At 37.7% G+C, this 17,260-nt stretch overlaps 1 protein-coding gene across 1 annotated transcript in view; it reads left to right on the forward strand.

The window, feature by feature from the left end:
• Positions 1 to 10,956: 10,956 nt before the first annotated feature.
• kcnn3 (potassium intermediate/small conductance calcium-activated channel, subfamily N, member 3) overlaps positions 10,957 to 17,260 on the forward strand; it is a 100,734-nt gene continuing 94,430 nt past the window's right edge. The window contains exons 1-2 of the mRNA XM_016285343.1: positions 10,957 to 11,422; positions 12,056 to 13,126. Of these exons, the coding sequence (XP_016140829.1) occupies positions 12,101 to 13,126 (1,026 nt within the window). The 5' untranslated portion in view covers positions 10,957 to 11,422; positions 12,056 to 12,100. The remainder of the gene's footprint in view (positions 11,423 to 12,055; positions 13,127 to 17,260) is intronic.

The following is a 17,260-nucleotide window of genomic DNA, read 5'->3' on the forward strand; positions in this document are numbered from 1 at the left end:
TGCACACAGATGTATATATAAGGTCTGCTGAACGAGTTTATATATATGCGTGTGTGTTTATGTATGTGTATATATTGTATGTATATATTTTGTAATGATTCGTAACTTTGAAATCCCATTTTTTTTCTATCTTTTAATTTTTAGAATGTCTTTTTATATGAGGTTTGTATGCTCTGTTTTCACTATTGTTTGTGTGTGTTGTTTGAGAGGCTCATGGTAGATATTGCATGCAGCCAAATAGTCTACATTCTGATTCGTGATAGCTATAGTGGGCAGATGAACGGCACAAATCAATCATATGCACATTTGTATGTGTGTGTGTGCCTGCATCTTTGTGGATATAAACTGTTTCTTGGAATATTATTTGTCCTGCTAATGTTTAATGTGTTCAGACACCTTTAATTGATGCACTAAAGCAATGCGCACTCTTTCCTTTCAGCAAATGTGATTGAATCTGTATGCCTCCAACATCTGTATGCCTACTCAAACATTCTTTTAAGATTAGTTCTGTTCTGTTTAAAGTAAAGAATATTTTCTTTCCATGTGCTGCAGATTAATATCTTATTTTCACAACAAATTTTGAACTTGCTCTGGTTATAGTGTAACCGTAACTGCATGGATTTTTCAGCATATTTGGAAGGGGATATTTAGGGCAGAGAGGGCCAAGTTGTCTCTGTTTACTTTTTCCAAAGAAGATAAAACTAATCCACCTAATTATATTCAGATATCTACTGAAAAAAAAAAAATCCTGGAAATATGGCCAGAAAATGAGCAGGGTAAAACTGCTCCATGACACATTTTTAAATAGCTAGTTTATAATAATGTATGATATTTTAATGTTTCCTTAACATTATTCCCATTTTATTAAGACATTCAGGTTTATTAATCTGAATTTTTAGTTACATTTATAGAAAAAATAGCAGAATGGTGTGTAAAAAGATCTCTTACTGGACTGAAAATGAAAATTACTTCACATTCCAACCCTCAAGATTGCAGTGCAATGTTGTTGTTTTTGAGTACATTACTTTGTGGGAAATATCCTTGATAATTTTCTTGGAATGATTTGCCAGAGCATCCTTGGATCTTCTTTTATGTGTAGGCCCCAATATACATTTAGTTTGAAATATATGCCTAATGAATATATATCATACGGTGTGTGTTTATTTTCTGTTTATAATAGGCTTCTATAATGATTGGACACCTACAACTATACAATCTTTCACCGAATTTCACCAAACACAAAATGATTAATAAATGTATGAGGTAATTCAAAATTTTAGGCAATTAATATATTGTAGCTATAAAATAACATTTGAAAATGTGACAGCCTGTCCTGGCCAATTTATATAAGCAAAATTAAAAACTTGTATAAACGGTTTCATCTTCATTACATGGTATTTGTTTGCTTGAACCTATACCAGTGACTTTTACTGTGTACATTTGTTTAAACAACTATTGTACATATGATATTGAAAGTGCTGTTTGGAGGGTTAAATTCACGAATACAATAGCCATCTTTAAGCTAGTTTATAACCGCTGGATGGCGACCTTCCCCTGTCGCGTGTAGTTCACAGATGACAGGTTTGAGAATTGATCAAACCCCTTAACGAGATTGCTGCAAAAGAGAATGAACATTAGTGTGATTTAATTTCCCCTCACTAATTTCACTGGCAAGTCTGCTGATTCTGTCTGATGGTATTTTTATAGGCTGGGAAAGGCGTAAAATACCACCAGCTGCGGTTGTGAACTTTATTGCTAATTTCACACTTTAAAAAAAACGTCTCGCCCTTAGCCTGCGTTATAAACGTCCACATCAAGGGTTCATCCACCGTGTCTGTCTGTCAGACTCATAAAAGTCATTATCTGATTCGGAACTGAGCGAATATACAATAGCCATCTTTAAGCTAGTTTATAACCGCTGGATGGCGACCTTCCCCTGTCGCGTGTAGTTCACAGATGACAGGTTTGAGAATTGATCAAACCCCTTAACGAGATTGCTGCAAAAGAGAATGAACATTAGTGTGATTTAATTTCCCCTCACTAATTTCACTGGCAAGTTTGCTGATTCTGTCTGATGGTATTTTTATAGGCTGGGAAAGGCGTAAAATACCACCAGCTGCGGTTGTGAACTTTATTGCTAATTTCACACTTAAAAAAAACGTCTCGCCCTTAGCCTGCGTTATAAACGTCCACATCAAGGGTTCATCCACCGTGTCTGTCTGTCAGACTCATAAAAGTCATTATCTGATTCGGAACTGAGCGAATAATTCGAAGCATATGTCAAACAAGCGAAACGTTAGTCTGGTCTATGATGTGATCGATGCCCCCAGAGAAGAGAGGGTGGAATGAGGGGAGTTCGTGAAGAAGTAGTGTGGGTAGCAGGAAAGGCCTCGGGAAAAAGAAACAGTCGGGAGCACGGATCTGAAGCTGACTGCTATTGGTTAATGAGTTACTAAAGTAAAGGTCACTAAACGCCAGTGCTGTGTGTTCATGGCTGTTGCTCCCAGTGCTTGTGGCATCCTAGTGATGCACTGTAACAGCTGACACTGTTTTGAGCCCTGAAACAAAACATTTAAGACTGCTCACACATTATAAGGTCGTTACACCGCTTTTACCCTCCCACGAAAAGCACAGTCTTCCACCAGCTGACTCGGTCAAATCAAAGTTGTTCTGCAGGCCTGCCTAGGCTAGAATGACAAATGCACTAATGTAATGTGAAGTGTGTGTGTGTGTGTGAGAGAAATAAAGATCAACCTCTGAGGGCTTTCCCTTCTAACTTCCACCTACACACCAACTGTCGCAGCACAAGTGTTATTACTGTATTTAGAATTCTGTGCATATCTGTGGCTTATATAATGAGGTTATAATGTGCTGCTATACACAGTGCGCGCCAAATCTATGGAATTTCTTTCATAAATTAACCAATTTTATATTGGACCGCTTGTAACCTTACCTCAAAGGACATCTTTGTTCTATGTCACAGAAACAGCGAAAGATTTGATGGTAACACTGCACAGCAATAGCAGGGTGTCCGCGGGTCCTTAAAACGTCTTAAAAAGTCTTAAATAACGTTTCCCTAATATAAGGCCTTAAAATGTCTTAAGTTCGGATTCGATGGGTCTTAAATTTGTTTGGTCTCATTACCGCTAAAATATCTTAAGTCTGACGGACCTAATGACTTTACAATCATTGGACAGACCGAAGAAACCTGCGGCAAGTTACTGCGGCCTCAGAGAGAACTGCAGTAAGTTCGCAGAATACAAGCTCGCGCTGAGGCTCACTCTGTTTGTCTCGAGACTTCAGAACAGCGTGACCGCACACATAAACTCAGAAGAAACACACCGAGGTAAAAATTCAAAATGTTTAGTTTATTCATAACATGATATAGTTAAATAACACCATGACAAGTGAGCTATTTTGCTCAATATTCTCACGACGCAAAAAAAACCCTTCAAAACACCTAACTTACAGAGTGCACACATTACGTGAAGTCTAGTGCGCTCTTTTATGGCATGATTCGGTCTATTAAAATACATTCAGAATGATCACAAATTCATGACATGGGGGCAGAAAATGTGTATATTTATACCACTTCATATAGTTAATCAAGTTCACACGGAAGAGTGCCTTTTTTTCTCTCCAAAAATGGCCATATACAAATGTGATTTTTTTTTACAACGGTTTAATAAACTATAAGTTTTATTAAGAGACTTAAGTTTTAGACACCATATTGCCTGTTTCTGCACTATTTCGCCAACAAAAATAATTCCAAACAAAGCCACAGCGCTGTTTCGAGTCTCTGAGCAACATGACTGATTCGTTCCCGAATGAATCAACCGTTTAAATGATTCGGTTCAATCGCAATGACTCACTTAACAGTGACTTACTGCCACCTACCTGGCGGTTTTAATTACACATTTAAAGTATCTTTTCATTTTTAAATGATTTCAAATATCAGTATTCAATGTTTTATGTTTAATATATCAAAACAAAATCTATTTAAACTTATCTGACCACCACACAGAATATGAAGAATATCAAAAACTTTAGGAGTCAGCTGTCCACGAAAGTCCTTAATTAAGATACCAGCACAATAACACTCTCAATCAGTTGAATGAATGACTCAATGACTCACTTGTTCAGAGACTTACCTTCACTTACTGGTAGTTCAGTTGAGAAGTAAGTTGAAAAGTATGCATTTTTCCCCTCAACATTTCTTATTTGTATACTCATAAATGCATTTAAAACATTAATCTCATAACATTATTTATTGCAGTTGTAATTATTGTTATTTGCAGTGTAAATTATTTAATCTGACTGGTAGCAGCCCTATAGTGTTTATTGAATTTATTGATAAATTGTAATAATTTGACATGTAAGATGATGCATACATCTAAAAAGGTTAAAAATAGGCCTTTGTAAAGGTAAATATGCAGATTTAAGTATGTAAAAGCTGATAGAACACTGATGAAAATATTGCTTCAGAATAAATTTACTCCACCAAAAATCTCAGTGATGCAGTTATTTTGCGGGGATATTTTGTTTGGAATATTGTCTGCTGATATGAAAAGTTCACTGTATATCGTAGTAATAAATATAATTTATTACAGCAATGATATTTTGTTTTCTTTTTAATTTATACGCATTTAATATTACATATATGTATGTAATAAAATGTGTATTTCCATTACAGGTTTAGGTCTTAAATTTCATATAAGGTGGTATTAAAAAGGTCTTAAAAAGTCTTAAATTTAACTTGTTCATATCTGCAGAAACCCTGAATAGTTCATGCGTTCGGTTTCATTAACTAATAATGAACAGTTTTGTTTTTTTGGACCCCCAGTGACTTTCACTGTATGTGTAAAAACAATGCAAAATCCAAAAGAAAGTAAGTCATACAGGTTTGGAACAACTTGTGGGTGAGTAAATGACAATTAAAATTTTGGGGTCAACTACTGTAACCTTTATTAACCTAGATTAATAAATGCTGTATACATCTTGTTAATTGTTTATATGTAATGCACAACTTATGACTTAAATCTTATAATAGAGTGTCAGTAATGTTTTGACGTAACTAGAAGAAAGGTGCATGGTGAGAAAAGAGATTGAGTTTGCAATTGAGGCTCTATGAAAGAACTAGAATTAGAACAGGGAATGCGTGCAAATGAAGAAATATGATCCGTAGGCATAATGCAGCAGCAAATGAAAGAAGTCAACATTTAATAGAGGTTGAAAGCAGTGGCTGGAAAAGGGGAGAGCTGAAATGGAGAGAGCAGGGAATGAAAAGGTGAGTGGAGGGTAGGGTTGATGGACTGGTATTTAGGTAGTAATCTGTTTATAGTAGGCTAACCCTGACCGTGTCGCCTTTAGTTTAGGGAATTTTCCAAGGGCTGCAGGTGGTATGTGTGTAATGAGAAAGCTTTAAAGGTTTCCAGCTCTCGCATAAGGCAGAGAGAGAATAGGGTAAATGTCCTCACACGTCAAAGAACAGCTGCAGTAGTCGAATTGTGGCAAGGAGTCCCTGGTTTTTCTTTTAACCCTTGAAGGGTGTCACGTGTCTTGAACCTTAAAACATGTAAAAGCCTAATAGCTCTTTTTTTTCCCCCGGTTAACCCATGTTTTGTCTGCTTCAGTATGAAGTAAACCAAGTAAAACTTCTTATCAAGACTGTGTTTTTCTGCATTGAAACCTACCCATAAAGTAAAGTGGTTTAGCCTCAAAGCTACCATTTTTACAAGACTACAGTAACCAGCAGAAAACAATTGTTAAAGATTTAAAATCTGATTTTCATTGCGGTTATTACTTTTGGTTAGTGGCTGAACATCCTGATAGATATTTTACAACTAACACAATTTGTTACCCATATTAACCAATTTATTCCAGTGGTAGTACATCCAACTTTAATGTACATTCATTCCGAATGTCTGTAATATTTAATTAGAGTGAAGAATAACAGTCAAGCTCAACATTGAGCCTCAAGCACAACATTTGCAATATATGCTAATCTGAGACCCAAACTGCAGTCATACAGTACATCTGTTTTTCTAAATCACAGTTTATCTAGCTTGTGCCCTGTAAACACGTTTGAGTTTAAGATTTAATTTACAAAAATTATTTGTTATACATCTGATTTAAAAATAATTATAGATATAATTTGTAGATTATAATAATCATGGAAAATCATAGTGTCAATTAAATGTGAATATTGAGAGATATTAATTAGTAGTAATTATAGTATTTCATTTAGAATTCAGAGTAATGTTAAATAGCATTTTATTTGCATTTGTATATACTTTAATGTACATTCATTCCGAATGTCTGTAATATTTAATTAGAGTGAAGAATAACAGTCAAGCTCAACATTGAGCCTCAAGCACAACATTTGCAATATATGCTAATCTGAGACCCAAACTGCAGTCATACAGTACATCTGTTTTTCTAAATCACAGTTTATCTAGCTTGTGCCCTGTAAACACGTTTGAGTTTAAGATTTAATTTACAAAAATTATTTGTTATACATCTGATTTAAAAATAATTATAGATATAATTTGTAGATTATAATAATCATGGAAAATCATAGTGTCAATTAAATGTGAATATTGAGAGATATTAATTAGTAGTAATTATAGTATTTCATTTAGAATTCAGAGTAATGTTAAATAGCATTTTCTTTGCATTTGTATATCAAGATGGTACAAGATTATCCTATTTAAATCAATATGATAAACAAGTTAGGTCAAAAGTAATCTAAAAGTAGTCTGATTTTATTACCAAAAATGTGTAATATATAGGATTACGTTACTAACTACAATTTTTGTCATGTAATTTGGAATCATTAACAGATTACAATTTTACATAGTGTCAATTAAATGGGATTTAATTGAGAATGTGAATGAGATATTAATTGGTAGTAATTGTTACATCACAAGCATTTTAAACAAAACTTGTAGCAAAATAAAACTCAACAAAAAACTTGAACAACAAAATGGAAAAACAAACCTGAACACAAATCTTACAGCAGTCATACATTAAAGAGAATCTGTATTTTCACTCTTATAAGACAAGGATCCAATATCATTTGTTACAAAACAAAACAAACCTCAGAACTTGAAATAAACTTCAACAAAAAACAAAACAAAAACATTTAAAACAAAACAATTCACAGCAGTCATCAAAGCATACATCAAAGACGAATGGCATCTTTTAAGTTAAAAGCATCCACTGTGTGTTTACAAACTTGCATAGCACACTTTTGCATGTTTTGAACTCTAATGAAAAGTTCTAAACAATTTGAAAAAAGTTGGATCACTTTTTTTGTGGGGGACAAATGGTCAAAGTCAAGTTTGTCATTATTTAGACAGAAGAGTCTAAATAGAGCTGGTATAGGGACAACAAAAGCAATTGTCCGCAAAGATGCCAGTGATCATCAATCATGCAGTAAGTGCGTCACAAATTGAGAGCATTTTTATAATGCCAGATATCGATCGAATTCTCCAGCGTCACATAGCCACGTCCCCAAATTCTACTCTTTTGTTACTCTGTCCACTCAAAATTGTCTTCCAATACACTTAAGACATGTTTCATCATTTAACCCAGCCAAGTTGGAACGGCAGGGGACATTGACCGAACCCTGCTAGAACATTAGGGCCGGGCGGGATGGTAGCACTGAGTGCTGATGTAGCACTGTGTGGGCAGTAAGGAAGTCCATTAGTGAACATGAACAATACTTCTCTCTCTGATTGCGTTGCACTTGCCTGTGTGGATTATTTAGACTGTTTTGAAGCCTGCTGTTTCTTTCTTTATTTTTTGGCCATGTATATTTTTAGACCGTGTGTGTGTGTGTTTTCTTCATGTCTTTCTGTTAAAGGTTATAGCTATTTGTTCGATAAAGGGATATGTTGTGTGTGTGGGTTCATACTTGAATTGGATCTAAAGCAAAGCGTCACGCCAGACTGTTACTGTGGCACCCCTCTCTCTTTCTGTTTACTTGTCTCTGTTTGTCCATCTGTCTCTCCTTCTCTTTCTCCCTCTGCCCTCTATCACTCACACTCTCTACTGCCTGTCATTTCTTCTCCTTATCTTCTTCCATTTTCTTCTTATTCCTCGTTTCTCTCCTTGCTTCCTCCTGCTCCCGCTCTCACCCCTTTTATTTCGCTCTCAAATTTCTCTGCCTCCGTCAGTTCTGTAAACCCTTTTGTTCATTACCATCAAACAGTGTGGAAGCATGTGACTAAGGGACGAATGGAGTTGAATGGCTGGAAGGAGGAAAGATTATGGGCCATGACTCAATTTGATGGATCGTTTCATGAGTTTAGCATGTCCACTGAATCATACGGGTCACCAATGCCACCCACTGACTTCAAGAACACGGTGTGTTTTCAACGGCCCGGCGGATGATGCATAGCTCAAGTGTAGTATTGCTGAGTTCACATTTGCAGTAAATAAGGTGGGTTTGTTTTCACTCCGCTGCCCACTGAGCGATGCCGTTCTGCTATTGATTAGCATCCATGGGTGTGTGTGTGTGTTTCGGTCGAGGTGGAGAATGGAGAATTGAGATGATGGGAATTTTACGGCCTGCTTAGATGCATGGATGTGGTCATCCCCTCAATGCACTCAAACGCACTGGGCCTACATGTCTATTAGCGAGAAGTGCAATTTAAAATAAAATCAAGATGAAGAGCTCCTGCTCCCGTGCCGATGCTGATTGTTTGGCATTTAGACAGAATGGTTTCATCCAACAGGGGGAAAAAAGACACGACAACTGTCTGTGTACTCTGGTGTTGGCATGGTAACCACTCTGGCTGTGCTCATTCTGTTGTTCGGTCATATTATATACATTTATCCAACCAGTGTTTTTCCAGCATTTATCATTCTCTCTCGAACTTTCTTGCTGTAATACACCACTTCATAGATGTCCTTCAGGAACAAGCTGACCTTTTCTCTTCACAAAAGGAACAAAAGCACTTGTTTGGTGTCACTATCTCCCCATCGCTGCGTATCCATAACCTTCCCTGCCGGAGAGACTGAAAGCGGCATTACGGATTTCTCCCTTTCGTTTTCTTTTTGTTGTCCTCTGAGCTGTGCTCTTAGCTGTCATCCTTCGTCTTCTCCAGTTAGAACTGGACAGCTGTGTCCCATTATGTCACTGTCTTTACACGGTCACCTTTGACCTTTCCAGTGGGTCGCTAGCTTACTGCTGTACCTCCTTTATCTGTCATCCCGTTTGTTTTATTTCTTGTTGAATCCCTCTTCTCAAGTTTTCCTCTCTGTATCGTTGTTTTACTGTGGGTTTTGGACACTAGGGAATTGTGCGTCTGTGTCAGTCACATGTACAGGAATCGTGAGGAACGATGACTCTGCGTGTTTCCAGTGATGTCACCAGGGCGCCATATGGCTTGTGCTGTAACAGTCCCTAAATCTGTGAAATCTTCTCTCCTGGTGACATATGTATTTAATTTGTTTGTACCTGTCAAGTGAAATGATCTCTGTCTGCGCTGATGGAGCGTCATCCTGCTATACCCGGTTTAGGGAGCCTGAAATGTTGGATTTTACGTGGTAATTACCGGAGCCAGAACATAATGGCATGATGGAGAGGACACTGCTGCCGTGAGATAGCAAAGTGATGGGCTACTTTCACCTGGAAACTCATTTAAACAGTTTTATTTCTTTGTATCCCCCTTTTTTAAGTATCTAGCATGCATTAGTGAGGGTAAGCATCCTGTGCGGTGAACATATGCGCTGAATAGGCAGCTGTGGTTTGTTCTCATCGTAAAAAGCGAATGTTAACATTAGCAATGTGGTCACATAAAGGTTTGCCTGAAAGCATTTGTTAGGCCGGCACTGGCAGCCATGTATTTCCCGGTGACAAATGTTGTTTCTGACAAAGGGGCAGTTAGGTCTAGTTTTGTGGGAAGTTGGCTAGCGGCTGTGCCCTTGGCCACCTGTTGGTGGGTTTTGACTTGTTGTGGCAGCTGTATGTTTATACACCAATGCTGATGAGACATATGACAAAATATGTCATGATTTGTTGACCTGAAACAACCATGCAGACTACAGCATAGTAATCTGACAGCACACTAAAACTGATATCTTAAATTTAATTACTGTCTTTGCTAACCTTTATGTCAAATCAAAGTGGTGCCAAAGTGACAGCCTGCAGTTAAAAGTTCATGGTAATTTTTTTTCGACAACTTTAATGACTGATGAAGAAACCAAGCTGAAATTCTCTCTTTCAAAATAAATACATACATACATAAAATAGAGTATAAATGACACATTAATTATGACAAGTTAGTTATTGACAACAGTTATTGTAACCTTGTGACTTGATATTATTTAGCTACAAGTTCCATTATTACATGAGTGCATAATCTTATTTATTTCATTGGCCGCTTTTATTGAATCATTAATTATTCTTTATCAACGTTTATTTTAAAACAATAATAATTTAATTAATATGAATCATCATCTTCGTTATTATAATTAACAACAACTATATAATAATAATAAGACTAACAATGACAATAACAATAATCATAATAATTTATTTATTTGTTTGTTTATTTGGCCGCTTTTATTATTAGGCTATTATTATTCTTTATCAACATTTAATTATAAAATAATCAATTTAATTGATATTAATCATCATCGTCATTATCGTTATTATAATTAACAACAACTATAATAAAAATAATAATAATAATACTTGTATTATTTATTTCGATTGTTTTTGTTATTTTATGTTTTAAAAAAAAATCTTTGTGCTAGGAAAGCAGGAATAGCAGTGGAGGAGGCAGGTGGTTTTTCTAAATGAAATGTTCTCTAGTTTTTTCAGAGCTTATTTGTTTGGTTCAGTGACGTGTGTCCAATGAGAGGAGCAGAGAGGAGGTACCAGGGCGGAGAGACGGAGCCCAAAAGAGAAGTTGAGAGGGAGAGAGAGAGAGAGAGAGAGAGAGGGAATGAGAGATGTGCTGTCAGAGTGAGAGCTGGAGGACATGCATCCATTTCTACACAATATCACACTATCGCTACTTTCACCTTTACTCATATACAGATGCTACTTTAAGGCGCTTTTCTTCACAGGAGGCTAATAATGCTAATTAACACAACGGGTGGATGTATTTCCTGAAATATTAAACAGCGCACTAAATCCTTTTCCCGCAATTTATTTTCCGCTTTTATTTCGATCCTTGTTCAGGTGTTAAACGCAACAGCTTTCGTCTGTAGGAGTCTCATTTTAAGAAACAGCGGTTTATACTTCTGTCATTAAAAACATTCAATCTGGAATCACTGCTTGACAACGGAGCGAAGAAGAAATGCTGGCATGATTTTGACAACATGAAAAAGAAAAAGTGTGGAGGAATATTGTTGCACTGCTTTTGAAATCACCATATGAAGGTGGAGAAAGACTGACAGGAGAGAGGTAAGTGAGACAGTTTGATTTTCATTTCATTAAACATCTTTCTCTGTCATTTATATCTGAAGTCTAACTATTTCTACATGATTATAAGCGTACTGAATTACTAAAATTATGCTTTCTAGTGTGTATTTTAGATGCAACTCAAATGCCAATATAATGCAGAACATTGATGGTAATGTGATGAGTCTTGCATTTGTCACAGGACAGTCCAGAGGCCACGATTCGACCATTGCATAAGTTTCTTAAAAAATACAGAGACTCTCGCTTGCATTTATATGACAGATATTGCTGGAAGGAGCGAGAGGAGAGGAGGGGGTGTCAGAGAGAGGGAAGAAGAGAGAAGGCGACAGAGAGAGAGAGAGCTCAGAGCGATTAGTAGATGTGGATGGGTTCATAGGTTCATCAGTTTTCTCTTTTTGCACTCACAAACCTCTTCCACATGAACTCCTCAAGCACATTGCAACAACTCCGTGTCACCCAACACTTTCAGTCCATCCTTGGTTTATTAATATGAGGGGAGTCCCCCATTTAATCCAGCCTCCCTTTCACCTGCTAATTTTATTCGGTTATAAATAACATAACAATCCGTTCTTCTCTCTCTCTCTCTTCCTATCTCTCCCTCCAACTAAACTCCAGAGTTGAGGAGAAGAGCACAAACAAACCTGCTGGAGCCTGGTTGCCATGGATCCCCCTCCCTCTCTGAGTCTGGCCCTTCTCAGCGGGAGCGAAGACGAAGAGCAACATCTGCCCCTCCCTCTCGGTGGTCTCTCCCATGCCTCCCTCTCTGGCAGCTACCCTGGGAACAACCACTCGAATCACACGGGAGGCAACAGCAGCCTGGAGCGTCTCAATGGCACTCCATCGCCCACCACGCCAAACCTTCCCCCGGCATCGCTGCCCAAGTTGCCCCTGTCCACAACACCCCAGCTGTCCACGCCAATCCCCAACGCGCTCCACCCCACCAGCACGCCACTCTCCTCCTGCCTGGGCAGCCAACATAGCCTAAGCGGGGAGACTTCGCCCGTCTACAACGCGCTGTTCTACTCCTCTCATTCGCCTTCCACTGAGCGAGAGCAGAGGGAGAGGGAGCGAGAGAGGGGATGTAAGCACAGGCAGGCCAGTCCCCTGGTGCACAGGCGGGACAGTAACCCCTTTACCGAGATCGCCATGAGCTCATGCAAGTACAGCGGCGGCGTGATGAAGCCGCTCAGCCGCCTCAGCGCCTCCCGCCGGAACCTCATCGAGTCTGACAGCGGAAGTGACACCAAAGAGGGCGGGGCTAGCGTGAGCCAGGATACTGCGGCCTCCTCTCAACACAGTCAATCACAATCCCAGAACCCCCCAGAGATCGTCATCTCCTCAAAAGAGGATCCGCCTTACGGACACGCTTACGAACTCGAGGCCTCGGCCAATCAAATGTCCATCTACCACCAGAACCACGCCCTCTCTGAGAGCAGGGGTGTGCTGGGGGGCGTGGCAGGGAGCGGGACTAACGGAAGGAGGGGTGGTGCTGTCGTGGGAGGCCCGGGGAGGACCATTTCCAAAGCCTCTAAACGTAAGAATCAGAACATTGGCTACAAACTAGGCCACAGGAGGGCGCTGTTCGAAAAGAGGAAGAGACTTAGTGACTATGCGCTCATATTCGGCATGTTTGGCATTGTTGTCATGGTGATTGAGACCGAGCTGTCCTGGGGTGTCTACAGTAAGGTGAGGACTTTGTGTTCTGGGGACTGGGGTGAATAGTCGGGCACGAGGACACATCCTGCTGGTCCTGCTCTATGTGTGAATGAGAATGAGAGTATGTGTGTGCTTCCCATATTATGTTCCTATCATAACAATGGTAAAACTTGGATACAGCCATACACAATGTAGTGCAGCCTGTAAATTAAAGCATACACAAGTCTACAGTGAACCATAATATGCAAGAGCAGACGTTTGACCAGATGAAAATCACTTAAAGGGATAGTTCATCTAAAAAGGGAACTCTGTCATCATTTATTCACCCTCATGTTGTTACATTTTTGTAGATCCATTGAAAGTCAATGCAACCAAAACTTGCATGCATGTAAAAGTAATTCCTATGAATTAAACCCAAGTCTTCTAATCACACAATTGTGCTTTGATTTAATTTAGGCTCTTATTCATACATGAATATTAATCTACCCACATGCTTACAAACCTCATTGATTCTTGAATGTCAAATTTCCGTGCTTCCATGTTTACCCTTATAACAACTGCTCATTTTTTTTCTTTTTTCTTTTTTTAATGGTCACATTTACCATTATTCAGGGATTTTCACATGGATTGAGTGGTGCTACTCTTTTGCCAATAGGCATTTTTCCCTCACAAAATTTAGCGAATGTGACCGCACCTCAAGATAATATAGTGTAATCATTTCGGTTTAATTTTTTTTCTAAATCCAGCAAATTTGCAACTGACTTTCATAGCCAATGATCAGTTGCATTTTTATTTTATGGAACAAAGCAGCTTTGCCCATTATTATAGTAACTGCTTATGTGTTCTACTGGAAAAAGTCACAGGTTTCAAGTGAGGTGAGGGTGGATGGATGATGACAGAATTTTCAGTTTAAAGCAAATGATCTGCCAAAATGTGACTCATTTGGAGTGACCAAATTTAGACGTGCGATGCGAATGCGTGATTTTTTTGCCACAAACACCAACAATAATCAAGCAACTTAATCATCAGAGATATAAATAAATGTTTTTCAGAAGTTGCATTCATAAGCTGTCTCAGTTTGAATGGGCACAAAGTGTCTGATCACAGGAACTTCTGTTATTTAGAGGGTGTAAGGCTATATCATGTTACACAAGCTTGTTGAAAATCAGCTCTCAAAACAAACATCCATGGAGAATTGGTATGGCATTTGTCACCTTTTTGGAGCAGAGGGTAATAATGATGCACCTGTGTATCTGGCATTAGCATGAATGTTTTAAATAGCTGTCTATCTTAGTAAACATACACGTGCAGTACACATTCAAGGTTAGTAATGCTGCTGCTGTCAGGGGACTACTGACAGGATCAGATGTCTGTTAGCTCAGAAAGAATTTTGGACATCTGTCTAGGAGATTTCTTAAGAGGGGAAGAGATATTTGTGTGATTTAAGAAGTGTTTGGAAACTTTTTAAACAAATATTCTGGATCCAAAACAAGCTCCCATAAGAACATTTCGCATCATCCCTCACTTTGAAAAACAAGCAAAAATATTTATGTACAGTGCCCAACACATAACATGTGGATTAAAAATGGATATTGCGACCATGAATTAAGAATTTGTTTCCTTTACTTGTTCATTTTTAGCAACATTCATTCATGGCCATGTTTCCTCATTTTAGTTCAATTGTTACCACATTATACTAATTTGTTCTGTCATTTTTATCTAGTTTAGCTGTTGCCCACTATTGAACTAAAATGAGGCAACAAAATTAATAAGTTAATATTAATATATAAACTTATTATTAATATTAACTTATGGCCACAATATCATATGCGGGGCTCTCTTACAATGGAAGAATATGAATGTTTATATGTATCACCATGAAACTAATGTGAAAGAATCACTTCACATCCTTGTCTGTGCAGTTATGTCTGATCTTTATTTTCACGTTATAACTTATGACCACGTAAAGCCAGTAAACCATGTAATTTTGACACGGTACATGCAAGGCTACCAGAAACGGATTGTTTACATTGAGTCTTGTAACACATAACCAGAAGTTCACCCTTCTAAAACAGTATTAGAGTAAAAAATAAGATCTAGACAACATTACAGTTCAAATGCCAAACACTTTTGTACAGCATAAATAATATAATTGGTTTAACCAAAATTTGAGCTACACATTTCTGCTTTTAAACCCTCCACACTCTAGACTTCCATTGTAAGTGTTTTACTGTAAAAAACTGAGAAATAAGTCAAAATTGTTTGTGGAAATCAGAAGCATGCTGTCAATAGAGCATACAAAACCAAAATGTTTGTTTAATACTGAAAGATGTGTTTAGTTTTACTAATACAGATTTATACATTTTGGAGGAATACACAGTACACTCTCTTTATTTATGCATGACAATCCTCCGTTTTGCTCTGCATAAGTTTTGAACTCATGGGAGGTGAGAAGACACATCCTTGCAGTCGGCTCTTGAGCTAATAAATCAAGTGTTGCTTGATTGATGATCAAAGTGGATGTAACCCCCATTTGACTTCAGCTGAATTACAGACTAGTACATTTTATATAAAGCCAAAGTCTCAAAATCACAAAACTGTGAGGCTGAAGTTAGGTAAGTGACTGATTCTTGTGCCGTTACGTTAAAAGGATTGAATGTAACTGGCACATCATGTCAAGGTGAAATATTTTCCACTGTAATAGCCACAGTCTCAGATTGAAGGCAGAATGTATGTGTGTGTGAGTAAGAAAGGGACGGACAGAGCTGTAGTTTTGATGTCAGTTGCCTAATTTTTGTTGGTGACAGGAAGCTTATCTACTAATGTAAGCTAATATAACCATTATGGAACCTTATAAGTGGCTGATTTGGGACGTACAGTACGTATACTCAACACTTAATGGATTGAAAGTTTGATGATAGCATGATCCTAAAGGCTGGAATACGCTACACGACTTTTAAAATAGTATAGCTTAAAAACCTTTTGCGTAAAAAACCACTAACGCACATAAATATTGGGTCATTTGTATGTGATTTGGGCCGCTTTATGCAGACATACTCAACCCTCAATTGATTTCAATAGAGTTTGACATTATCTTGTTGCTAAGCTAACAGTTAGTTAATCTAATAAGCTTAAAAACTCATATTACACATAAATATTGGGTAAATTTGTATCTGATTTAGTCTGCTCTTTGTAAGCATACACCACCCTCAGTTGATTTCAATAGAGTTTGACATTAGCATGTTGCAAAGCTAACAGCTGGGTACTTTTGATACACATAAAAACACATACCGCACATAAATATTAGGTAATATCATACAAGATTTGGGATGTTATACGTAGGTGTACTCCACACTCAATTGACCCTTCGCAGGGAGTTTGATTGACAGGCGATCTGACCAATTATAATGTTGAATCCGCCATTTTGTCAGACAAACAAACCAGACAGGAGAGTAGATTAACTTCGGTGGACTTAAACCTAAAAAAATGGTGTGGATTGATGTCTTTCCGTAGTTGAAATACTATTCCTTCTGATGTTCATTCATGTTTATTTGGTGCTTTGACTAGTAAATATGAAAAGATGATTAGATGTATTAAAGAGCCACAAAACAGTATTGTTTGAATTTATTACAAAATTTGAAAGCTGAGACTTCGTTTCATTCTAAAAGTAGCTCTGTCTTGTCTGTTGAGTGTTGTCTTTGCCCTCTTTGCTCCGTGATGTATTTTTCATTGTGTGAGAACATGATGTGTAGTGTGAGAGTGGCATGGCTTGTCAGACATAGCTACAGTAACTAAGTAGTCTTTGCGAAGGGTTAGTTGATTCCAGTAGAGCATTTTTGATTGCGTTGTACTATTTTACTTATCGTTTTCATAGCTGAATGAATGTTTGTTATAATCAACAGTTCTCTTGCATCATCAGCCATATTGGATTTATTTATTTTTTCTCTGAGCTCAACACAATGGATTCTGGGATTGCATTTCCGTTGAAGTCTATATGTAATAGGGTAATTCTTTGAAATTTGTCTAAAAAGGTATCTTAGAAGGCAGAATAACTATGTTGCATATTTCTCATGAAAAAACCTTGTTGCTTAAAATGCTCAGTGGGTTTTGGAACAGTGCAGCCATCTGAAGTGTGTGTCTGCGCGCGAGTGGGTTTGTGCGAGT

This window comes from Sinocyclocheilus grahami, unplaced genomic scaffold (genome assembly GCF_001515645.1).
Source record: "Sinocyclocheilus grahami isolate Dianchi unplaced genomic scaffold, SAMN03320097.WGS_v1.1 scaffold11.1, whole genome shotgun sequence".
NCBI lineage: Eukaryota > Metazoa > Chordata > Actinopteri > Cypriniformes > Cyprinidae > Sinocyclocheilus > Sinocyclocheilus grahami.